Source organism: Falco punctatus (assembly GCF_963210335.1).
Source record: "Falco punctatus genome assembly, chromosome: 14".
Taxonomy (NCBI): Eukaryota; Metazoa; Chordata; class Aves; order Falconiformes; family Falconidae; genus Falco; species Falco punctatus.
Window position 1 is genome coordinate 12,319,808 of NC_137594.1, and position 26,476 is coordinate 12,346,283.

At 45.4% G+C, this 26,476-nt stretch overlaps 1 protein-coding gene across 3 annotated transcripts; it reads right to left on the minus strand.

Annotated features, from left to right (window-relative positions):
- Nucleotides 1–386: 386 nt before the first annotated feature.
- Nucleotides 387–25,081, minus strand: LRP3 (LDL receptor related protein 3). Of its 3 annotated transcripts, XM_080365070.1 has the most exons (7): nt 24,329–25,078; nt 19,388–19,435; nt 13,543–13,681; nt 4,844–5,052; nt 3,480–4,566; nt 2,129–2,261; nt 387–1,226 (listed from the first exon to the last, which is right to left on the minus strand). In XM_080365070.1, the coding sequence occupies exons 1-7, from the start codon at nt 24,393–24,395 to the stop codon at nt 414–416; spliced, it is 2,496 nt and encodes an 831-aa protein (XP_080221196.1). In that variant the 5' UTR covers nt 24,396–25,078; the 3' UTR covers nt 387–413. The 3 variants fall into 3 exon arrangements, with proteins under 3 accessions (XP_080221196.1, XP_080221197.1, XP_080221198.1); XM_080365071.1 differs by lacking the exon at nt 19,388–19,435 and having other exon boundaries at nt 24,329–25,081; XM_080365072.1 differs by lacking the exons at nt 13,543–13,681; nt 19,388–19,435; nt 24,329–25,078 and adding an exon at nt 9,361–13,510.
- Between the last annotated feature and the right edge of the window lie 1,395 nt (nt 25,082–26,476).

Sequence of the window (26,476 nt, forward strand, 5' to 3'; positions counted from 1 at the left end):
CAGAGTTACAATGACAAAGGGTGCCTGCCCCCCCAGGTTCCAGCAGAGCGCTCTCCAGTTTCAATAAGACCACTTGAAAAGCAAAGAAACATGAATTCCCTGAACAGAGAGTGGATACTCGCACAGAAGGAATACCAGAGGATGGAGACACCTCCAAACTGCAGTGACACATTCTTGCTCTCCTAGCCCCTGACATCACACACTGGCCTACTTTTGCCCCACTGGAGTTTCAGGAATAGCAATGAAGACAAAAACTTGTCCCATTTAGTCTGGTACTGTACTCCCTGCGGCATTAAAGCACACTGGTTTTAAGAGACAAAGTCGAGAGCACAGACATACCACCTATCATCAAAGTGCACTGTCATATAAACAACAAAGATACAAAATTTACAGGGCCAAACCAAAAATTTTTATTAGCAAACAAGTAAAGACTCATCATCACTGGTATTGATTTCAGAGAGGGGAGTAGAGGACTCTAACATTGGCACTTCCACAGAATGGCAACAAGCCGCATGAACACCCAAAGGCTCCTCCCGGTATGAGTTAGGGCAACATCGGTTTTGTCCATCCACTTGGATACGAACATTCATAGGGCTGTCTGGGTAAGCAGACTCCCACTTTTTTAAGGGTAACCTACATGGCTCTTCACTCAGCGGATGACTTCTACTTAAATTACTGTCCTCTGGGACAGTCCTCCTGGACGCTGACCCTCCATGGATCATTTCTGTAACACTTTCAGATAAAGGATCTCTGAAAGCCTTTCCCGAATCCACTTTACTGGACTGCTTAAGCTCGCTGCCGGAGGTCTCAGCACCTAAAGATTTATCAGTGCGTCCAGCCTCAGGCTCTGCGTGTGCTGCTGTGCAAGTACTCGGTAAGACATTTGAAGGCGATGGCTCTGTGATTTCAGTCTCTGGCTGCAAACTGCTACATCCAGCTTCTTGTAAGCCCCTGGCTTGACCATGGGCATTTGACTCTAAACTAGGTCCTTCGGGGGAAGGCGGAGGGCTCCTAATAGTCCCATCAGCACGGTTGATGATTCCATCGCCCAGTGTAGTCTGTGAAGTGCGGGCAGGCGTCAGGAGCGGGATCTGTCCTCTCACCCGAGGTCTGTGGAAGAGTCTGTTCCAGAGCCTGCCCAAGCGCCGCCGAGATGAGCTCCGTCTTGACGAGTGTCGCCTCATCTGCCTCCTCATGGCTGTTCGAATGTTCTGCAGCACAGAAGCCTGTAACACAGATGTAACGAACTATGACTTCACACATACTCACAAGACTTCTCTTACGTCATGTTCTTTCCACTAATATCTCCACCTTACCAGAACACTCAGACTTGATCCCTACAATCCCTTGTTAAACACGTATTTTCTATCTAATAAGTATGTGTAATAAAACCATGTAATAGCAGACAGCTCTGCCTGTACCACAAGGCTCTCCCTTAGACCGTTTCCTTTAACTTCTACTTGTCTGCCCAAGAAGATGCTCTGCCCACACAATCAGATCACTACTGAAGAACCAGACTGCAAACCACCGAGTCCTCTATCATCAGCAACAGCAGAGGATCCTCAGAAGCTTATGACCACAGCAGAGAAGAAAGGCCAAGGCAAACCCCTTCTCCACTCGAGCAACAAACTACAGGTGGTTTATATCACAGTTGGATACTTTTGACAGGGCACAGGAGATTTTTGAGAACTCAGCAATGAAACAGAAGAATGACTTAATGGCTTCCCAATGTAATGTATCTGTAAATGAAAAATAATCCCAGAATTTCCCAAAAATACTGCTAAAGATCGTACTTTCTTACTGCTTCAGGCACATTTACAGTTTCAGCTTGAAAAGCCTGTTTTCTATTTACTTCCTAACCTTTTTCTCTGTCTCTGTTCATTCTGTCTTGATGTACAGCAAAACAGCATGTGCTTATCTCACTGCTGTTTGCTAGCAAATACATTTAACATGTCCAAAACTACCCACAGCACCAAGACTTGTTAACTGTGGTTCCTCAGCTCCAAGTAAAACACATACATTTTTGTATGGCTTCCACATAATTAGCACAGCCACTGAAAGAATCTGGAACTGCGTTCTATCTAATTTATGGTAGTTTGGCTGCCGATAGGTTCATTGGCACTCGTACTTGTGATGCATTGTACACAGGGAAGTCTTCAACTGGGGGGATCAGTCCTTGTGCAATCAGCTGTCCGTAGGAAGGGGGAGCTTCCCGTCGCACAAGCTCTGCCTCGAGTCGGGTCATCTGGGTCTCAAATGCTCTGGAAAGAGAACCAGAGAGAAAACATGGAAGAGAAGTAACAAATTGGTTTGTGCTGCCTCCTTCACATCAATGTCTAAAAGCACTGCGGACAGCTTCACACCAGCAGCAAAAAGGCAAACCTTCAACTAGGCTCCGTGAAAATTTTATCAGCGTGCTAAAATAAACAGAAGGAGTAAAAGCACAGGGAATAAGCATCAGTGAATCAAATCAGCAAACTTGTCGGTGCAGTCCTGGGTTGGACTCTGTGGCAACTGAAGTTTTTTCAGTTGGCCAGCTTATGCCAGTAACAGTGGTAACTTGTTCAGCAAGGATGCGAAGGTTATTTTTGGAAAAGACAACATTAAGAACTGGAAACAATCACACAACAGGGGCAGCCTGCAGCTGCAGAGAGCTTTGGCTGTCCTGCCAGAACCGAGGCACCAAGGTTCCCAACATAGCATGGAGGCTGTTTTCCAGTTCCTTAATCATGCAGATTTGATCAGGACAGAATGTAAAGCACACTGTGCTGAAAACAAACTGTGTCAGCAGCATAGCACGGAGCTGGTGCATACGACAAGAGATGGGCATCAAAAAATCCCTTACTGCTCTCTCCCAAAGGGCAGAACCGTGCTTGCACAGACATGTAACACACAGGCACAGAAACACACACACTATCCATACAACAAGGCATCCAGGACCAGGGGAAAGGGGCACAGCTCACACCAGTGGCAACAATGGAGGTTAACGACTCCTGCCCAGAACCCACCCAGCCCTACCACTGCAGGGCATCACTGTTGGTAGAACTGAGAACCAGAGTACATGGGGAGGGGTCAGGGGTTATCCAGTTCAGATTCAGCAAAGACTTCACTGTAACAGTTCAGCATTCAATTTTTGGCAGGGGCAAGGGGTTTGTTGCAGGGGGAGGAGGGGGAGAGAGGAAATTGCTCAAAACAGTTTTGATGGAAGTTAAATACAGGTTCTGCCAGGCTGCACGATAAATGCGTATTTCTTCTAGGTCACAGAAGAGCTGATGATCCCCTCACTACTTCAAAAAAATCTGAACTACTCCTTTCTAAGCCTAATGCTGCGACTGCTATTTAATTGTCATCAATTCCTTGGATTAGTTTCACAGTATTTTGCAAATTCTCTGATTAACAATCAACTTTTTTTCCTTTAAACAAAAAGGGTAAAAAAACCAAACACAGCTATTAAAGCAACATAAAAGCAAGATGCTTACCTGTATTCCCTGGTCCTCAGAGAATATAATTTAAATGCACAACCCAGTGCTATCACCAGCAGCAAGCCACACACGAGACTCCCTATCAGAGCAGCTGTGATGACCTTCCTGGGAACGATCACCAGGCAGTTATGTTCATCGCTTCCATCCTGGCAGTCTTCTTGGCCGTCGCAGCGCCAAGTCTCAAAGATGCACAGATTTGTACCACAATGGAAGTTTCCCGGCTGGCAAGTAAAGCAGTTTTTTTCATCCGAGCCATCTGGGCAGTTCTTTTGGTTATTACAGCGGTCAAGTATTGAGTAACAAAGCCCACTGTTTCCTTCACATGGGTATTCATTCTTCTGGCAAGCGGGGCAGTTCTCCTCATCCTTGCCATTTGGACAGTGCCACCAGCCATCACAATGCTGCTTATCTGTGAAACACTCCTCATCACTTCCACAAGGGTGTTCCCAAGGAAGGCAATAGCCTTTCACCTGATAGGTTGCATTGAACCCATGGCCAGTGCTCTTGGAGCGGGCATGGTATGAGACAGTGAGCTGCCCCTTTGACGACTCCACACTCACCGAATGCCTATTGTTGTGGTACGAAAATGTCTGCATTAATTTATCACCTCTCTCTCCGATGCCATCATACACCTTTACGTAGTCGTTGTAGCCTAACTGCAAATCAAGCTGCAACAGAACGTGTCGATTATCTTGTGTGTCCACATACCATGTGCAACGAAGGTCTGATCTGCTGTGATCAGCACGGAATAAATCTGGGGAAGCGAAAGATCCGTAAAAATTATCCAGCCTTTTGCCACAGGAAAGATCAGGACAATTATCTTCATCCGAACCATCACTGCAGTCCTTCACTGAGTTACATCTCAGCTCGTTCATCAAGCATTTGGTGGAGTGGGCTGCACTGCACTGGAACATTCCTGAGGGACAGATGCTGGACAGAGGCTCTGTTGGAGGGACAGTGCAGTTTCTCTCATCCGAGTTATCGCCACACTCATCCATGGAATTACACTTCCAAGTACTGGGAATACACTTTCCATTTGCACAACGGAATTCATCTGACTGGCATACAGCCTGACCTATCTTACCTGTGAAAGAGTGCAAGAACAAGTCAGTATCAAAACTTTTGGAACCACCTGACATAATTTTTTAATGTCTACCCTGCATGTCACAAGTCAAACGGTCAGGCCAGTACACTTCAGGAATACTGTTAAAAAGCCAAGCAGAAATAACGTCAGGTGTTACCATGCTAACACCTCACAGCCGTTAAGACTGGCCCAAGAGTCCTGTCAACAAAAAATAATACCATCTTCAATTTTTGCCAGACAGAGTATAAGTGAAGCCAACAAAACTGTAAGGTTTTACCTCTAATATAAGAAAGGCGAAATCCCTGAGCCTGTCCTGAGCTTGATGCATCTGAATGAAAAAATATCCAAACATGGTCCCTTGCAGAGATGAAGGACGGAGGTATGGAAGACCCACACACTTTGTACTCCTCCCTCTTGGAAGATGGGCCGATCATCAACCAGTCTACTGCACACTTCTGAGAGTCTTCCAAATCAAAATTCTTAAAACTGTGAGGAAGAAAAGAAAACGCAACTTACAAAGAGGACATGTACCTAGAACAAAGCCAAAGAGAGGAAAAACCAGACTGCAACAGTTGACTTTCTGCACCAAGCAGTGCTGACATAAAGACACCACATTAAAGATAACAAAACACCTACAGTACCTTGAGTACATATAAACAGAGCACTCAAATTCCCCCAGTTTGGAAAAACACCCATCTCACTGGCAGAAACAGCATGCCAAAAAGCTCCAAAAGCTAAAAGGATGATTCCCTCTTTTACTCAGTTCTTAAACAAAACTGCTTCCTAAAATACAGATATGAGTAAAAGTGGAATTCCAGAATACATTATACCGAAGGTAGATTAGTTTCAGCAGTTTTTTTTCAACCTTAAAAGCTATGAAACTATGGGATGAGAGGGGAGACCACTATCTCGGAAAAAGAACAATAGGGAGCAGTACAAAGAACCCTAAAGGGATAAATGCAAGAGACGAAAATCAACTCTTCAAGCTATGGATAGGCAGGGAGAGGGCAAGAAGAGAACAGGACTGCAAGGGGTGGAAATGGAACCTAAAGTCTAACACTATTATATTTTATTTTAAAGACTAAAATATTCCCTTTCTGGGAATGCAAATGCAGGGCACAAGACTATAACCTTTTCGAGTCAAGCTGCCAGCCCTTCTGCTGACCCGAGCCCAGTGACTATTCGGTAGCAGCTCACCTAGTGCAAAGAGGTGCCCTGACTGTTTGCAGAGCACCAAACACCACCAGGTTAATACTCCCTAACCTGTAGCTCAGGAAATGTAGAGGGTATTTGTTGTCTAATGAAATAAATCACATTACCATTCAATAATCTGCAATGACAACAGCATTGCACAGAGAAGCACGCTTACTAGGAATGGGCACACTGTTCAGAACACTTAGAAATGAATTTTGGTCCTCTTTTCATATAGCTCAGCCACACTAAATTAACTCGGCAGAAGTTTGTGCATACGCCATGCAAATACCTAGACAGAAGTTTCAGAAAGGCTGAAAAGCTGCTACAGAATGCAAACCTCCTTCCACAAAGGACTTTTCACAAACATAAAAGACAAATTATTTGAAAAAAGATTAACGGAAAGATAATTTTCTGATATCCCTGTGTATTTACAAAAGGCTGTCAACACCTGCCAGATCTTGCCCTTTGAAGGTGAAAGGGAAAGAGCAGCAAATACATACACTAGCCAACTCATTTAAGCAGGAGACCCAGCCTACACACACCTGTAGGTTCTGCCAAACATACCAGCTTAATAACTCTCAAAATAAATAAAAAAAAATCAGAAAAAGCACAAGGAGTAAGTGAGCACAGAAAGTATTAAGTTAAATCATAAATTAAGAGATGTCCAACCCTTTTTCTCCCACCATGCTCTGTGTCTTCCCAGGTAGGAAGATGTATTCCCACAGCACCTAATTCTTTGCTGTAAGCGATCTCATCAAGCTTCTGAAGCCAGCACATTTTGCAAGGAATCATTAGACTCTGCAGTCACAATGACGTATTCAGCCATGCTAAGGTAAACTAAAAAGTACCTCTGTCCTAGGTGTTCTGCAAAAATCGTTTTAATGACCAAGAAAGTGTGTGAACAGGCACTCAGCATGAAAAGGAATTACACAAAGCATGTGTCAGTGAAACGATGAACACCCACATGAAGTCTGTTGCAGGAGATATGAGACAGCATTACTGAGCTACCACGCTGGGTTTGCTCTCTGTAACTCATTTTGGCACCAGACACAAACAAAGGCTCCTATCATCTACCTGGAGGATTGTTTGTAAGGGGTTCTTGTTGTAAAGACTTTTTGGATAAGTATTAGAAATACCCATCTGTCCAACAACAAACATTTTTAAGAGAAGGAAACAGTGACTAGATCAAGGAATGGAAACTTACAACTGGGGAAGGGGGGGATGGGAACGACAAAGAAAACTTCTGATTGTGCAATATGAACAGGATCATTTACTAAAACTTTTGATCTCTTTCTCCTATAGTTATTTTAGATGTAGCAGGACCAACTTTAGAGAGCTAAACAATTCGTTCCCCCATCCTACCCAGTTCCCAGCACTCCAGCCAAGTCCCGCAGCAACTCATTTCTCCCACTCTGCTGAAAAGAGCTGCCTCTGTCTACCAAGTAAGTAATTCACCCATCGTGTGGTTACACAACACAGACCGCACACAACCAGGGGAGAATTTGCCTATATAATAAGCTGTCTGTACCTTATGTTAAAATGCATTTCTTTTTTTTTTTTTTTTTTTGGGGGGGGGGGGTAACACTTTTCAGGTTCACACAAAGAGTACAAGAAAAGTCAGCTAGGTGCACATGCCTTGTTTACAAACTCTTTTGTAGATGACAGCTGCGGAGCCTGCATTTGTGTATAATTAACAGCATCTTCTACTTGCACCTTGAGAATGTAGTATTGTACATTGTAATAATGTACAATAAGTAATAAAGGGCTTTTTTTGGTTTATTATAAAGGGTGTGGAAGAGGAAGAAACTTTACTCTCAACTTTCAAAGCAGAAGCACAGACATACAGAGAATAACTGATTTTCCTGAGCGTCAGTGCTGGATCTGAAACAGATTCAGAGCCGAATCCCACACTTCTGCACTAAGAAATCCAAGCTTTAGCCACAAAACCAACTGAGCAAAAGAGTGATGAGCCAGAGCAGACTTGCAAGAAAGTATCACCTTTAACAGCCTCCCTGAAAACACCCTGCTTCCCAGGGATGCACCAGCTACTGAAACAAATGCCTTAGTATTCGAAAAAGTGCAATACAGAATATCCACAAGAATGACCTCTTTTTTAAAAACAATAAACATCTTAACACCAGGTGCATAGGAGTTTCACACACCATTGAATACAAATCATCTCTCTGAAATACAGATGTTCTAGTTCTAATGTAAAGTTTTATATATAATAGATACCACAGCAGTTATAAAACATCTTCTTCTAAGGGCAAAATCAAAGTCAAAGCAATTACGCTCTACCTCACGCAAACTAATCAACAGACATATTTTGAACAGATTTTGCTTTGATTAAGGCATTGTCACTCCACTCCAGCATCCTTTTAAGTTATACTGTCTCCATCAGAAGCAAATTTTGCTCCATTTAAATTGATGGTGATTTTACACAAAACCAAAAGAACCATATATTCGAACAAGCCATCAACCAACTTCACCACAAAAAAACCCACCCTTTTGTAAAGAAATACGTCACAACATTAATATATGTGTGTGCACATATAAATACATGCATTTGGTTTTCACTTTATAATGCATTTGCAACAACAAGATTTTTTGCCTGAAGTATCCACCATACTAATCTGACATTAAATATCCCCCTGATTTATTTTACCTAAGAGTCTTGAATAGTGTGTTCAACCTCTGCTACTTCACTTCTTTCATCATCTGTAATTAGATCTAGCAGTGCTGCTGTAACAGTCTTTGAAAGAATAATTTAATCCTGCTACCCACAAATAGAGCGCAGGGACATTTTCTTATTCAGCTGAACCTTCTCAAACTGGAATGCAAATTTTTCTATCAAAAGGATTAGCCCCGTGATTGAATAAGGGATGGTATCCAGTGGAAATAGGGACAAAGTCTTGTGCTCCTACTGCTTGTAGGACTGTACAAACATCTTAACAGTCTTTGGAAAAATACTGAATGAAGTCAGTAGTTAGGGTTCTTGAGGGAGGTCTCAGGTCCTTTGTATCCAAAACCCATGTCATTATCTGCGATTACAACAAGAAACAGAATCGAGCCGTACTGAAACAGCGAGTGTCATGCATATCTCAAAGCACCAGTCAGTACTGCAGTATTTTTTAACACCTTGGGCAAGGAAGCACAGGGTTTGGGAGGAAAAGCAAAAGACAGGTCTGCTTAGTCACTATCCCCCTCCCACAAAGCACTCTGACACGTCGGAAGGAGTGGGACGTGGGCCCAGAGGTCCATCCTACCATGCAAGCTGCAGCGCACAGTGGTGCTGAGCTCCAGCCCTTGCACCCCCCAGCTACAGCCCTCCCCACCACACCACATCTGCTCCACGGCATGCAGGCACCCCCATCCACCCACAAGCTTCGCTTGCAGGGTATCTGCTGGGGCATCTCGGCACCTGACGAAGCGAAGGAGACCCCAGCTTTCCTGCAGGCTTTTCCTCCTCCCCACAACCAGCACACACAGCCCTGGTCAAGAGGCCGGGGAGAGCAGGAGCACTTGGGCCCATACCGAAGGAGGCAAACAGCAGCATTCTGAGCGCTTAGAACTGCAATATTAACGAAGTACAACACCCACCACCAACACACAGATCATCCTTCAAAATGTTTTGGCCCTTGGGCTGTTCTCCCAGTTACCTGTGGATCTCAAACACAGCACAGGCACAGAGCAGGAGGCTGGTGTAAAGACCAAAATTATCAGACCAAATTTCTCAGGTATTGTTTTTTCCAAAAGATGTTATTCAAAAGCACTAACTCCAGTTATCTGGCTTTTGGAATACCTCCTCCACAGCTAATTCCTTTTTAAAAATCCCCTAATTTTAGACAAAAGTATGAGAATAATCTATTAACCACTGGAAGCATTCAGGCTTTGAGGATCAGAACAAGTCAATGTGAACTGACAAATGCCACGCTAAATCTGTTTTTACAGAATCCTGCAGAAACAGGTAAAATCATCTGATTTTTATTTCAGTGGTACGATTCTGAAAAAAGGGTTACCCCCAAACGATGAGCAGGACTCCAGCAGCTTACAGAAAATTACAGGATCAGCCTTATATATTGGATCTTACCTGATTCAGTCAAATGAAGCAACTGTAGTCAGTTAATAGGAAAGCATCATTGTAGGCAAGTATTTTTATGTTGCTGGAAATAACTTAATTAAACCAGATTATCATAAATACGCATGACCACACTGTAAATATGGAAAAAAAAAATGTGCTACCTGCAAAACTAATGCTTAACAGAGCTAAGCTGTTTGCCATCTGCACTGAAAGGAGCCGTAGGAGCTAGGAAAAAAAAAGAACTTCTATAAATAATGTAGGGAATTCCCTGCAAGCCTTTTAGTAATTTCAGCACGAGCAACTACAGATTAAAGCAAAAAAAAAAACAAACCAAACATAAAAAACCCCACCCCACGTTCTTGGTAACTGGAAAAGGACAAACAAGAGACGTAAAACCTGAATGAAAGTAATTAGTAAATAAATAAATAAGTAATGTCCAATTTGGCCCTCTACCCTCATTAAAAAAATTGGAGAATAAATATTATGGGTAGATCAGTAAAGCACAATCCCAAAATAAAACAGACCAACCAATTAAGCAAGCAAAGTTACTTCTATTTGCCAGCCTCTTAAAGTGCAGACTGTGAACAACTGATGACTTAATTGGCTCATTAAAAACTTCTGCTTAACCACTGAAGCACAAGGACCTGGAAGTCAGGAAAGCTATTCTACTCCCAGCTCCCCAGCACTGCCCAACTGTGTAACCTTAGGCAAGAGACACAGGGGCTGTTTTTCAAAAGCTGAGCACATCCAACTGAAGGAAATAAATGGCTATTATGAGGTTTTTTTCCAATTAATGTCAGGTCCTGAAACACTGTGAGTTTGGTAAATAGACTATGAAGCAGTCCTTTTAATTCTTCATACAATTACAGACCAGCAAGCCTTTACATGAACAGGCCCCAGTTTTACTCAGAAATTGAAACTCAAATGGTATCTGACAATTTCTTTTTTAAAAGCCAATGACATGAACCACTGCAGTGAAAGCCAATGAAGGTGATCTCCCCCACCGCAATTATTAAGAGACAGCTTGTGTGGGTCACTAAGTAGATCACTTTTCAATAGTCTTAATGTTCTCCATGTTCAGAATTCAAGATTTTACTCTCAGTACCATAAACTCCTATAATAAAACACAATTCATTTATACTCTGCCCACATCAGGGTTAATTAAAACCATCAGGTAACTGCAACTGCTAAACAAAAATTATTTTTATATTTTTCTCAGACATGAGGAAACATACACATACAAAGCCTGAAAAGGATGGTGCAAAGGCAGTTACTGCATAAGACATCTTTATCTGATCTTACAGGACTTCAAAGTAGTTCTCTGTGAAAACAGGCATAAAAATAGAGAAAATAAGTGGAAAAAATGTTTCCAAAACAGTAACTAACAGACTGATTACCTGAATTTAAAGAAACACAATACAGTCTTGGAAAACTGGCTACATACTTGTTCCCAGATCTCAAGAGCACCATTCCATCAGACACACAAACTTGGAAGAAAACACTGAAATGTGCATAATTAACAGAGAAGTATAAACACAAAGAACATGTACTTCCCGCTCTTACAAAGTCTCCCCCAAGGATTTCTAAAAAGTAAACTATAAAGTAAAACAGTAAGCATGGAAACGTGAGACTCTGAAGAAAATCAATACACACACACGAAAGGCAGACGTTAAGACAAAGCTTCTACAGGACATGCCCACAGGAGCCAGCATCTTACATCCACGTGTAGATCTGGGCACCGTTCTGTTGAAAGCTGCTGAATAATAGCTTTACAAAAAAATGACCACTGACTACAAATGGTTTAGAAATCAAAACTCTTTTCAATTGCAATTTTATCCCTTAATGACTCCTGCTGTATCTCAAATATGATATAACATTGCTGTCTTACTGTCAATGAGAATTCAAGATCAAAGGAAATGCATTCTGCGTAACATAACACAAAAGAGGTGGGTTGGTTTTTTTTAAACCTTTCAAAATCCAGATGTTATCACAAGAACTGTGTTTGATTTTCCTAGGAAAATTAAAAAAGCTACTCCTATGCCCTTATCAACACACTGTTAGGACAAAAAGCATACCAACTGTTCAGAAGAAAAAAATGTTTGTATTTGAACCCTCTTTCCCAGTTTGCCTAGATCACACTAGCCTAGGCAAGCCAGCTGCTGCTTTTATGTCCTTGGCATTACAAGGGCTACAACCTTCTACAGAAATCCTCAGATGCTGTAATGTTTTGCATTTCATACACTGGAGTGAGTCATTCCAAGTACATTTATTGTCAGAACTGTAACACCACAACACTAATCCCTAGGATGTAAACACATAGCTCCCATTGTTTGCATGTGCACAGGAGGGCAGGATATGGCTGGCTATACGGTGATAGAAAACAAACCCATTAAGAAAAATCTTTCAAATCATATTGCTATGCACGCTTCTAAACTGCACACACATGTTATTACCAGTTTCTCCATCTCACTTTATTTCTTTAGCCTCTGCTACACTCATACTTACAGGAGAGAATCCTAATTCTAACTGGGAGCTCTGAGACATTTCCATAGCATAAACCGCAGCACCAGTCTCCAGAGCCAAGTCCTATGTCTCATTTGTATGCTTTCTCAGAGTTTCAAACAATCTCTGCTTTGAAACAAATTCCCCAAGTCCAATACAATTTAATAGGGTTTAAAAGCGCGTTTCTATTTATGGATCTTAAATGCTGGCAGGTATCTACTTCCTTATTTTTGACGAGCAGTACCTATTTTGAACTATGGATGGTGGAGCCCTCCTATTAATCCATCTGTGGCAGATTTGTTTTTAATTGCTGAGCATCTGCAGCTGAAGAGGTTTGCAGTCCTTTCAAGCAGCTGAGCAAAGAACGAGCAGATGGTGTCAAACACAACAGTACTAAAAACCAAACAAAAAAAACCTTTCCTAGGTTTGCTTTTTTTTTTTTTAAATGAGAAAATCTTGGGTTTGAGAAGGATACTACAATTAGCCCAAAGAAATTAAGCATATTTGCAATGTGCTGATATTATAGCCTATAAACATTCTTAACAAACATCTGTAATACATTCTACTCTTTTCTAAATATTATTTTTATAGAATGATCTAAAATTGTGCCACAAATGCTAACTATAATTTAATTCTATTGGAAATAAACCTTAAGCAGAAAAGCATGTCTCTTTTGGTTAACAAGTAACAATAAGCAATGTTTACCTTCAACTGTCATTAAACATAGCACTATTTCAAGACATTAAAGAAAAAAACATTTTTGCTCTAAGAATTTTACGTATCCCACTGAGGCTATTCCGGGGTTTATAGCCTTCACCTATTCCTATTTATAAGCACTGAAGAGAAAGGGAACTCTTCAATGTCAGTAAATACATCACTGTTTCCCACCCCTTCACCTATCAGAGGAAGATGAAATCTCACACAGCTATTGTGAAGATAAATATATTAAAAGACTACAAGTGACTTGCATGTACAATGATGGATGTCAGAAGTAGCCTACAGAAACAAGCCACCGTGGAACATTTCTAAAATGAGAGAGGTGCTCAGCTGCAAACATGCTCCAGCGCAATCAGCTTCAGCTTCCTTCCACCACCTAGTAGCTCTACAAACAGTCTTGTTTGTGTATCAGATAAGAACTTACATGTTTTTTTCCATTTCAGTAAAGCAATCCTTTACCCCCGTGGAATATCCAACCGTACCTAATTGTTATCATGTCTCCATGATCTCCTTGAATGTACCAGCTGCAGTTTACAGCTGGAGGATAGTTCAATGGCCATGCAGGACTATAGATGACTCCCCGTCGTTCTGTGTGCTTTTCCAGTTCTCCACTGCAATCAGCTGTTAATAAGGGGGGGAAAAAATATTAATTGTTAATGCTTTGCCTAATCAACAATTCATATTAGCTACAAAAGCTTTCATCAATTTCTGGGGGTAGCAGACAAATGAGAGTCAACAGTTTTATCCTCTTACTGCTTTCTTCCCTGGCCCGGTTTTTAATTAAGACACCGCTCCAAGTGTAGGTAAGCGTAACTTGCATTTCAATGCAGGATTAATCAATAGCCTTGTATGAATCTACCAAAGATCAATACTACTGCATGCATCTGCCAAGAGGCTGTAATACAGAAAAATCCTTACCAGCTTCCCAACCCTGGGTACATCACCCAGCAACTGAAGAAGATCCATATTCAGTGTAAAGTATATAGAAGCTCATTTTGTTGTAACATGTTCCTGGACATGTTGTTTTTTCTCCTAACCATACCACAGACCTGAAGAGTTTGTCATGGTGAAAAAAAAGCCCCAAGAAAAAAGTAAACCAGACTCCGATGTCAAATGTTTTCATTGAACGTTACTAAGTACTCTAAATTCCTTCTGAACTCCCATAGATAGGAAAAGTTTTCCAGAAAGGGAAAGGAGCAAACAGGGCTAAATAAAGCTCAATATTTTCACAGCACTTTCAGTTTTTCCTATGGAAAACAGCAAGCCAATTAAGGCTACATCAAATACTTATAATTTGTAATTAAGCAATTCAAAATTGAAAGTGAAATGTTCCAAGGACAAGTCTCAGCAGACTACAAGAGAGGAAATTCTCCGTAACGCAACAGCTATTCTCAACATTCTCCAAAATTATTTTCAAAACTATTTTTAACACAAATGACTGTCTAGAGCATGACATGTGGATTGCAGCTGAATATTCCAATTCTTGACAAGCTTACTTTCTCATAGCTTAAAAAGGTAGCAGGGGAAAAAAGAAGGTTGCCTATACCTCAGCTTTCCTTATACACATAGGCGTCCAAATATACTGCTTTATAAATCACAGATTTACAGTATTGCTTCAAATTCAGCCCCATAAATAAATCATTTTCAACTCACAGCCGGGATCGGATTTAGCTGCACTGGAGGGACAGGGTGACAAAGTGTCGGTAAAGCTGCCTGGCTGCAATCAAGTCAGCAGCACGGCTGCCTGCAGAGCTCCTGCTTGGGGCTGGGGGCTGGCTGCAGCATCCCCCACCAGCAAATCTGTGCCTGGCACTATTCCGTTTGCTCACAGTGAGCACTTTTGAAGCGAAAGCCACAGGAATATGAAAAGCATGAGGTGAGTAACTTACCTGAGGCAAAACATATAAAAAGCCATTATTTTTACTCTCCAAGCAGGGCATTCCACTGAAACATATGCATGTCATTCCTACTAGTTTCAAAGGCCACAAAGCATAAAGAATACATAAATACACAAAAATACCTATTTTCCAAACAAATATTTTGCATTAAAGTGGTTACAAAAAACAAGAATATTTTTGGTATCACAGTTCTAAAACCAGAGAGACTCCACGCTACATACTGGCAAAATACTGAGATGCCGATGCAATTACAGAATTAGAAAAGCAAATGTAAGGTCCACAGGACTTCTCAATTCTAGTTCTCCATTTGTTTAGGTCTGTAAATGTGCTCCTCCACACACTTGCCATCGCATCAACGAATTACAGCAGCATAAGAGGACCTAGAGCTGGCAACAATACAAAAGGAGCTGGAAAGACTGCATTTCGCAACTGCCAGACTGCTAAAACTTCTCAACGGGAAGGAAACAATGCACAAAGCAGAAAGAGCAAATACAGTGGACAGCACTACCCAGAGGCTTCCAGCAACAGATCTGCAAGTATTTCTGCTCTCCTTGTACTGAATACGGTCCTGGATTAATATCCCTCATTCATACTATATGCATTAGAACAGAATCATAATTAACACAACGCTCATTTTACTTCCTATCTGAGGAAGCCCCATTGACACGCTGGTGACTCCGCAGGAGCACTTCCACTCACGCATTCATCAGTGCAGTTAAACAGAGCTATTATTCTCCCAAATACTTGTTTCTCAGTTTTAGGAAGTATTTACAAAGATCCTGAGCAACAGTTATTTGAAGTACCCCAGCTTTTTTGAAGTAACATCAGCAGCATTTTTTCTTTTGCAATAATATACAGTTTCCCAATTTGCAAGCAGTGGATTTGATGTAACATGACAGTTCAGGTTCTCAGTGAGAAACGCATTTCCCTTATTAACAGTGCACATCTGCTATGAACATGGTACATGGAAAGAAAAACAGACAAAAGGAAACGATTTTTCATTTGAGCAGAGGAATTGTAACTGAAAATCTGAGGTGGTAAGCAAGGTAAGGGCTGCACTGGCACTATATGCCATTTTGGACATTGTTGCTCAATACTCTCCCCCACGGCTTCATGCCTCTAACACATGACAAGCATGTCAGACTTGCCCTATTTAAAATGAAAGAGCAAAGCAGCCATCCTTTACAAAGGCCTCTGATTTGAATGGACCACTAATCTGAATGTATATTGCCAAAACATAATCACACTATTTTAAGGATATGTCCGCAGTCCCCTAAACCTGTTGGGGCAAACTGGGGACACACACGCATCCACCCCTCAAAACTACTGCTGCGGTTACCCAAACCTCACTCAATTGCCCTAGGGTCCTGATGCCTTTCATTTCCCACCAAGGCTCATTACTACGGGATTTGCAATTTATCAGTAGAACTCCTTCCTAACCAGTCACCTGCCTCTGTGCTCCTCAGGCACTGACTGCTGTGTGGCACACAAGATGAAATACCCAAGCACTGCTTTCAGTGGCTGTTCTTTCACCTACATACATTTTGAAAGAAAAACCTGTACCAAACAGAGCCTTCGGTGCTGGCAACAAAACGGAAAACCCGCACAAGGGCACAATTTTGTGCTGTTGGGGTTTCAGTGTCAATAACGGGCTCCACTTCCCTCCTCAGCTCCTGGCTATGAAGTTTGCAGAATCACACAGATGCGTAAGTATTGTGTTATTAAGTTGGACTTCGGCATGACAGTGTGATTCCTTAAGGAAAATAAACAAAAGCCTTTTTCAAATTGCCCAAACATCTAAAGGAAAGGGAAGTCCCTAAATAGAAAGGTACAGTGCTGGGCTCTGAAGGCCTTATCATCAGCGACAACACACAAGAAGAGCGGTGACAACATTTTTTCAACAACTGTTCTGTAACTCCTTCTGCAGCCTTTCTGCACTAACCCAGAAGGCAAGTGAAAACCCAACTTACTAAAAGCCCCAAACAGCTTACATTTTCCACACTTAGGCTTACTGAATAAACCTAAGAGAATACCAATCCCTGAACTGGCAAACCAACCCACCAAAAAAATCTTACCAAGATGGTGCTTTTAAAAAAAGACAAATTCTGAAGACAGACAACAATAAAACTTTTTTTAAAAAGACTTTAAACAAATGCCAGAAGAGGTTCGAGTTCAGAGAGTTTCTGTCAAGCAGGCAAAAATCTTAACGAGGCTCCTTCTGTAATAATCAAATGGATTTCTTCTGTCACACGCAGCAGCAGATTCCTCTTGCCGCTTAAATACGCCACAACTACTTCCAAGGAAGTTTCCAAAACTTTACGTGAATAATATTACTCCTCTTTTTGAAACTATGGCTATAACAGAACAGACATCAAGCTCCACCAGGGGACAGCGCTGGGGGCACCAAGTTGCGCAGGAATAAATTTTCAGATGATCCCAGCAGAAAATACACCCTGCAGCTTCACTCTCTTCTGCGACACCCCAGGATCTGCCCCAATCCCAAGGGACACATCCCAACCATCTGCTCCAGGATAAAGGATGGTTTGCACCTGCCACAAGGAACTTTCTCTCAAAACCGAACGCTTGCAACATCCACCTCCTCAAGCAGCTCTCTCAGGCTCTGCAGGCAACCCTCCCCAGGTTCTCCAAATGCTCCCTCCAGAAGGGCTTGCACGTGTTGCTTAATGCAGATCCCTTACGCTTGCGGAGAAAAAAGGATTTAAGGCTCCACTTCACTTTATCCAGTCTCCAGCAGGCTGCTTCTGCCCCCAGTATCAGAGCCAGCAAAGGTACAGCCCAAGAGTTCAACCTGCTGATCTGACCAAATCTGCGCGGGCGTTGCGCTGGATCAACAGGCTGAACTGGCTCAGCGCAGCCTGGGGAAGGGGCTCGGGGAGGATGGCTCCCTGTCAGCGGCAGCAGCTCTTCTGGCTTCAAATCACTGCACAAATACAGCCAAGGTGGTGGCTCAACCTGCGCTCTCCAGAACTCGTTATTTCTGCTATTACTTGCTTTCTGAAAAGTAACCACACTATACCTTATCATGGAGATCTATTCCGCAATAAGCTGCTTTGTCAGGACATGTTTAGGACATCAAGCATTCCTCCCAGTTTTTATCAGGGTTCCCAAGGAACATCTCCTGCGAAATGACTCCTGGCAGGGTCATCTGCCTTACGACTGCACTACCCTAACCTGTTATCCTGCAACACAGGTAAGAGAAGCTACACATGGATCACACTATTGCAAGGACCTTTTATGATCATTCTTCCCCCTCCAGCCCAGCCCAGCTCCGGTTACACCATCAGGAGACAAAGTAACTCAAAACTGTACGAAGACAAGAAAACATGAAGGCTACAGTACTCTGAGGTTTTACACATACGTGAAAGAATAAAAGCCAGATGTTACAACTCTCTCTGTTTCTAGCAAAAGAACAGCAGCGGAAAGCAGCAGAACAACTGGATGAAGCATATGTATTTCACGTCGAGGCGGTACCACCAGTATACTGCCAGCCACTGTAAAATCACTTCACTTACACTTTGTAAACTCATATACCATACAGTCAACAGACGCCAAACTCCATCAAAAGCCAAAGCACCATCCAGGCAGAACAGACTAGGACATAGACGACATTCTGCTTTTTTCCACTGAAAGAATGGACGTACTGTGTTCCAAACAACACATCCTACATGGTTCATCCACACTTCCCCTAAACAAAATTAAAGGGAGTTACCTAATCATCAAATTACTACCTTTTCCTGATTTAAACCTTCTCTCAAACCCCCATGTTGACTTGAATGCTCAAGCTCCCACATTAATCAACCCATTGCCTTAGAATTATTTTTGTGTTTTCCCATATCCTTTCCTCCTGCTTCCCTTATTTGGTTTTTCTGTTTAAATTTAAGTCACCGCCTCTCTGGACATAAAGTGTGCCTACCAACGTGACTGCGGATTGACAGGCACAAGAGGGCCCTTATCACTAAGAGGACCCTGATTGCAGTATTTTCCTAATGTCAGTAAGTCACAGTGCTGCTATAGAGAAAGAAATTACACTAAATGCTGTGATTCTGGTTGAATTTCCACTTTGACATTCATGAGACATTTTTAACATTCTTGTTTGAGCTCCGCCGGGAACGGGCCACTGTCCCTGACTTGATATTCCCAGGCACATTTCCTAAACATAGTTTTCCCCTGAACACATCAGCACGTACCATGACCTTAGCCTCAAGCTTACAATTCTTTTTCCAGCACAGCGACACTGATGGAGTCTATAACCCCAGGAAGACTTAAAGGCCCTATACTTCCTAAAACATCTTTGTTACTCTTTCTCAAAGAAAAATCGTAGTGTTTTATTAAAAGATCTCTTTGGGTGGGGAAGACACAGTAACAGCTCAAAAGAACAGTAAATACAAATAAGAAAAGCATGTCTTACCTAATGAGGTAACAGCACTTTCTATTTTCCCAGTCAGGAAGAGATTCACTGTGTAAAGACAGAAAAATAATGTTCAGACAGGTTCCAGTGGCACAGGGTGGCAGTCAGTAGTTAACCATTTCTAGGTGTTTGCTGGGGCGTTAATCTAAACGCATTGCAGTCTTTCAACAAGAACTTAGCTTAGCTTATCTACACAGGCAAGCCATGTCATCAACTACGATGCTTCCCTGTAGCTATAAAAAAAAGTCAACACACAACAGTTAGTTCAGTATCTGTCAAATATGCTACCAAAAGAAACAACTGCCAATCTAAATTATCTTCGATGGGATTTTTTTTTTTTAATTGGGGAAGACAGAAGAACAATTACACTAAAATATTTGTCATCACAGCTGGTCACTTTACCTGCTTAAATGCTGGAAAATAACTAATGAGATTATTATCTTTACATATGTCTCCTCTGAATAAAGCAAAGTTTGCTCCTCTCAGGTAAATGTCACCTTGAAAATAAACTGCTGAAGCTAACATGAATACCTTGACTAATCAAAGGCAATGAAGTTCTCAAAAACGTCCCCTGGTAAAACCAAAACAGGATGAGGCAGTGCTTGCAACACTCACCTAACTAACAAATCAGTTTCCAAATACTCTTCACTTTCTCAGAAGTCTCCTCTCACAGTATATACCGTTAGAGTGATCTGGTAAGCGCAGTTATTGCCAAAAAAAATTTCTCCTCTGTCATTACTGCTCCAGAGGTCAGCGTTAACATGTACTTCCGTATTAGTTTCCCCACACATATTAGTTTCTCTAACAATAACAGTGTTATTTCACTAACTGCTCTCATTTTAGCAGTATCCCATAATCTACAAAGGCAGCCTATTAATAACGTGACAAACGTTTAAAAGAATTAGAAACCTTTGAAAAGTTACCAAAACTTAATTTACAACATCCCAGCCCAAGCACTCACTTTGGCTTTATTTTGCGTGTGTTAAGCCCTAAATCTTTTTATAGTCGATCTGTTGGCAAGCATTTAGTAAAAAACATCATTAAAAAATGAACAATAGGAGAAGAGAGGAAGAGAAACCATCCCTGTTCCCAACAGTCACTTGGGAAGCTGCTGACAATTAACACTATTTATGTCTCGGAGCAGCACGTAGGAGCACGGGCGCCCATTGTCTCTGACACGGCCCAAACACGGCACAACGCAGTGACCCTTGCCCCGGCCACCTTCTGGTCTAACTTCAACCAGCACAAGAGGAACAAAGTACCTACCACTAACGGGGTGGAAATAGAAAAGCTAAAAGCGATCCCTTAGCTTGCCACTTCGAGCCCAGTCACGGTTTTCACTCGGGTGGATCTGAGCTATCGCCCCACCGCAGCAGCCCTGGTGCCTACAGCATTCCTCCCCCGATTCACACCTGGATACCCACAGTTCGGACTTTCTCCTTCCCGAAGCCAGAGCTCAGCGCAGACAGCGATTTCGGCAGGCGCACAGACCACTACGGACCTCAGGTCCTGCAAACCAGAGAGGATAACTGCTCCCAGTGTCACCCGTCACAGAGGGCTTCAGGGTGCTACCGCAAGGGCCAGGGCAGTGACCGCTCGCTCCTCCCAAGCGGCTGCAGGATTGAGCTTGCAGTAATGCACCAGGGAAGGGGGGCAGCTAAACGACAGCCACGTACGCTGCGGCTTGAGAAGAAACACGCCTGAGCTGCAGTTTTGTGTTAATAAGCATTAACACCACGTTCAAAGGACCTTAACAGCACTGATTTTATTACATAATTAATGTACAGTAACATTTGTTCTATGATAATAACAAGGTGCCATGTAATTATTTCCTTTGTTTCACGGCACTAGCTTGCTCCGGTAGGTCAGTAAGCGTTCCTCGGAGCAACTACCACCCCGTGGCAGGGAACAGCTCGGCTGGGTTCACTCTGGCTCTGTGACAGAGCAGCACGGCCGTCTGTCACAAACCTGGGACCACAGCAGCAACAGCAACACAACACTTTCCCACACGGTATTAAAGCACTGCTATGCCTGTAACCATAGTAATACAGTCACAAAGGCTGAGAAGAAATTAACCAGTGATTAAGTCACAAATTTAATTTCATAAAAATTAAAATATTTTGTTTCGCTCCGAAGAAAATACGTGGATATACTCTGCGTAACTCTTATCGCCACAACTGAAAGGAGTGTCTGAAGATGGATCGTATGGAAACATCTGGGTCTGTACCACCATTCTACAACCTATCTTTGTGTTTCCTACCCGAATCTTCCCAACGGCCATTAACAGAACAGGAGCTCCCAAGCAGAGGTCCCCTCGCATGGCTGATGAGAGGCCCCTACGCCCTTTAAATGGAAATAAATAGCATGAAGACAAGGGCATGATAAGCGTGGAATTAGCTAACTGAAAGCCACGTTACTTTCTTCTGAGGACGGTTAAACAGACAGCCCTAGTTTGCCACCAGGAGTACAACTGTAAGCAGCTTGGCATGCCAGGCCTGGCAGATACCTAAGAAAGACAACCCCAAAAACGCTCTTTTACTGCTGCAAATGCACATCTGTTGGCCCCTGTTGCAAGTTCTTTGCTCTCATCGTCAAACTCCTTCTCGCTAAAAAGTCAGCAGTCAAGCACAGTTCTTTAAAATAAAGTCTAAGTTTCGTATCAGGTACTTTCTCCAGCGACTGAATAAGCTCACAGTTTCCAGTATCTGTTCTCCTCCCTCTCGGTCTCACTCAAGGCTGTCAAATCAAACCACGAGAACGCTGTAACCAGCAGTTTCCGAAACACGCGGCTCTCAAAAGTGTCAGAGGCCCAAAAGAACGAACAGCCACTCCCTGCTCGTTTCCTTGCCTCTTGTCAAAAGAAAAACCTGTCAAAATAAAAATAGGTGAGAGACTAGGGGTGGGTATCTTAGGAAGTTTTCTAGATGCTCTTAACAGTTGGGCAGAGTTATGAGAAAGCCAGAAAAAACAGAAGCGGTTCAGTTGGCTCGAAACTAACTGCCATTCGTTGGGATTGCTGAATAATTCTCAGGGTAAGGGTTTCAGCTGGGAAAGCAGTTATTTGGATTCAAAGGGAAATTTATGTCTGGGCACCTCCGAACCAAATGACAGCTACCAGGCTTTTCCCACAGCCAGAAGGAGAAACATCAGCTTCGCTGTTTTCATTACTTCCTATCTAATAACTTTCTATGTCCTCCAGAATTTCTCAAGAATGAGAAACAAAACGGCCTGGTGAAAAGAACAGCTGCACCAAACCCAGTTCGTGCCTTGGGAGCACCAGTTTACAGACAAGGTTGCATACAGCAATGGTCAGTGGCAGTGTATTGATACAGACACCAAACACCACATACAGCCTACGGGGAAACAAAAAGAATGGCAAGTGAGAACCAAAAATAAGGGCAAAAGGAAAGGACAGACAAGCAGGAAGTAAAATACAAAAATAGTTAAAGCGGCAGCGTTATATTCTTATGGGTTCACTGAACGGAATACCTTCCAAGCTTCCCACCTCTCACGTTTCTCAACTTCCACTACTGTCAGTTGTGCAAGAAATAGGAATAAAACATTCCAGCTGAAAAGAAGAGCCAGACAGTGAAATTGTAGAAGTCACAGAAAGCAGAAATCTACTAAACTTTCAACCTGGCATTACCCACAGATAAACATGAGAAGTGTTCTCACTTAAACTCTGGAGTTCACATGATCTTTTATTGCCTTATTAGTCATTTTAATAATAACCACGTTATTTCTTATAAATAACAGAAGCTTTAACACAGGTCTGACTGGGCCACAAGAAGAAAAGGGAGAGAAAAAAAAAACACCAAGAAGTTCAGATATGGCAGAAACTCCTGTCTGTCTCTAACTTTAAACAAACCACGCAGCAGACGTTATCCTCATGCCGCGCACATCTCTGACAGCCCTTTAAGACTCTGCAAAAGGAAAAAAAGTTGCACCAGCTAGAACGGATGCTCAGACTGTTGTGTAGTTTTGCTTGCTTTTCACATGGCGCTTCTGTTAATTAAAATAGATACAGCTGAAGTAACCAGAGCAGCTTTGCAACTTCCTACATTTTTCTAGGCAAGCACCGACGTTAAAAAAAAAAATAAAATTTTACAAAAATAGAAGGACAGCCTGGGCAGAGGTACCCTTTCCCGATCATTTACATAAGAGAGAGCGACTGGCCTGCGGGGTTATGGCCGGTGAACCCCAGCCCGCGTTATCAGGGAGCGGCTGCAGCGCTGGCACACTGCGGTGGGGGGGCAGCGGGTCCCGCAGAGCCCGAGCGGCCCCGGGGAGGGAGGGGGGGGCAGGGGCCGGGCCGCTCCTCCCGGCCACGGAGCCGCGGCCCCGGCGGGACGGGCCGATAGACGGGAAACCGGTAACGCGCCTCGTCACGTTGCCATAAGTTAACACCTGCTGCGAGCAGGAGGAGGGAGGAGAGCGGAACATGGCAGAGGAACGGGGGAGGGGGACGCTTCCCCACCCAGCCGCTCGCAGCGGCGACGGGAAACGCCACCGAGCCCGGCGGCACCGCGGGCCGCCCCGCACCCGCCCCGGGAGCCGCTGCCGCGCCGCACGGCAGCGCGACTCTGCGGAAGGCACCGATGATGTCTAAACTTTTTTTTTTTTTTTTTTTCTTAATAAGCGCTATGCGGGGGTACCGTAGCGGTTTCCAATCCAAGGGCAAAACGCCGGTTTCCGCAGGGAGCGGACAGAACTCTGCTCGGCCTCCCCACCGACGGGGAGCAGCACCCGGAGGGACCCCCCACCCTGTCAGAAAACGGGGGGTTGGGGGGGATCCGCCGCCCCGTCCCGCTCCCCCCGCCCCCGGTAACTTCCCGTAGCGGCCAAGGGGGCCCGGCAGCCCCGCCGCAGGTGCCCGCGCCCCCCCTCCGCCCCTGCCCGGACATGCCCCGCCGTGCCGGGAGCGGCCGGGCCGGCACTCACCCAGGCAGATGGCGGTGAGCGGCACCAGCGCGCCCTGCCGGAGCTCCGCGGCCGCTGCCTTCTCCATGGCGGGTCGCCGCCGCCTGCCCTTCGGCGCGGGGGGAACCACGGCAGCTCGGCGGCCGCCGCGCCTCTACGCCGAGCCGCGGGAGCCGGCGGCGCAGCCAGCCCGCGGAGCGCCCTCACGCCGCGGGGCCGGGAGCGGGGCGGCCGCCTGCCGCCGCAGCCCCATGGCCGGCCCGCGCTCCGCGCTCCGGGGCAGGTGGAGGAGGACAGACCGCAGCGCCGCCGCCGCTCCGCCGCCGCCGCCCCACGTGACAGGCCCGCCGTGCAGCTGCGGCGGCCGGGCCGGAGGACGAGGGGAGCGCCGCCCCGCTCCGCTCCGCGCCGCGCACACCTGAGGGGCCGCCGGGCGGCGCGGGCGGAGCGCGGCCCGGGGCGGAAGGGAAGGCGAGGGCCGAGCCCGCCCGCACCGCGCCGGGCCGCCGGGCTTCCTGTCGGGCAGCGGGCGCCCCGCTCCCGCCGCGCCCCGGCCCCCGCCGCCGTGGCGCGCCCCGGCCCCCGCCGGGCGGCAGCGCGGCTCCCCGCTGGGGCTGCCCCCGCGCCGGGCGGGCTGCGAGGAGCCCGCGGCCCCATGGCGGGAGGCCGCGCCCAGCGCCGCCGCGGCCCGCCGGCCCCCCCTGCCGGGGAGCTGCCTCGGCCCGGCCGGGCCGCCGCGTCCTCCGCCGCGGGGCCTCCCTCAGCGCGGCGGCGGCGGCTCGGGGGGCGGCCGCGGGGGCTGAGCGGGACGTGCCGGCGGCGTGCGGGGGCAGCGGGGCCTCCGCGGAGCTCGGCCGCCCCCGCCGCCCTCCGCTCCCTGCGCCGCGGGCCCCGCCGGGAGCGGGACGAGCCGGCTGGCCGCACGCACGGCGTTACCGGCCCCGCGGCCCCCGGCAGCGCCAGCCACGCGAGCCCACCCCGTCCCGCCGGGAAGGGACGAAGCCCCGTGTGTTTACAGCAGGCGGCAGGACGGCGGAGTTAGCCGGGAGCTCCACCGGCAGAGCAGCACAGATGAAAGATGCCCTCGCTCGGGTGACAAACTGCTAAACCCGCCCGGCTCTGCCTCCTGTCCCCTGAGCCCTTGGGCTGTCACCGCTGGCAGGTGCCGCCGCCCGCCCAGCCCCGGTGCCGCCAGCAGCGGCAGAGCGCTCGGGGCAGCTCCGGTTCCTACGCTGTACAAATAGGGCTGTGCTGCTGGGCGCAGCATAACCCTCCAAGACGAAGATGAGGTCTTGATGTGTTTCATATAAATACAGAAAAATTTCCCGACGTGCTTCAAAAAAATTGCATTTTTGCGACCTGGGGCAGTATCCCAAGAGATACCAGATGTGCAGCCTGTGGGTATGTACAACAGAAACTCTCGGATCGCCAAATTAAATATTGATTGGTAAAACCAACATCACAAAACGATCAATAACATACATTATTGTACCCAGTTTCCTACGAAAGGGATGCAATTCCCAAACAAAATCCAGGTTTAAGGGGTTGCCATCCACCATCGAGGTGTAACCGTGCTAATCACACGTGCACACGCACCCCCACACCCCACTCGGACCCACATGTGCCGGCTGTGGGTGCAACTCAAGTTACACAAAACGGGGCTCTGTGATTCCCTCATCAGCCGGCCCAGGCTCAGCTCCTCGCTCCGACTAGACCTGGTGGAGTGATCGTATTGAAAGGCCAGCGTTCCTGGGGAGGAATCGGAAAAGAGATTTCAGGAAGAGGAACCGGGATGCTGAGATAGAGCTGAGGCATGTGCTAACGGTGCACATCGCCTTCAAGCAGCACACACCCCCCAAAGAGATGCGACAACATAAATTACAGTTGCTGTGCTGTACGGAAAGCTTTGCGCTGTTTCGAACTTCTGATTGTCATCTAAAGAGTCAGGTTTAAATCAAGTACTGCCCCAAACCGGGTTAAAAATAAGCATGTGCAAGAATGCTAATGAGCTTGTGTGATTACAAAAGCGGCCGTGGGGAGGGAAGAGAGGGGCTGTGAGGGGAGCTGGGCTTCCCCAGCCCCTGACGGGTGACGTGCCCGGCTGGGTACATCACCAGGGCTCTCGTACCAAAGGCCCCTTTGACGCACACCCCGGTACACATTCGGACA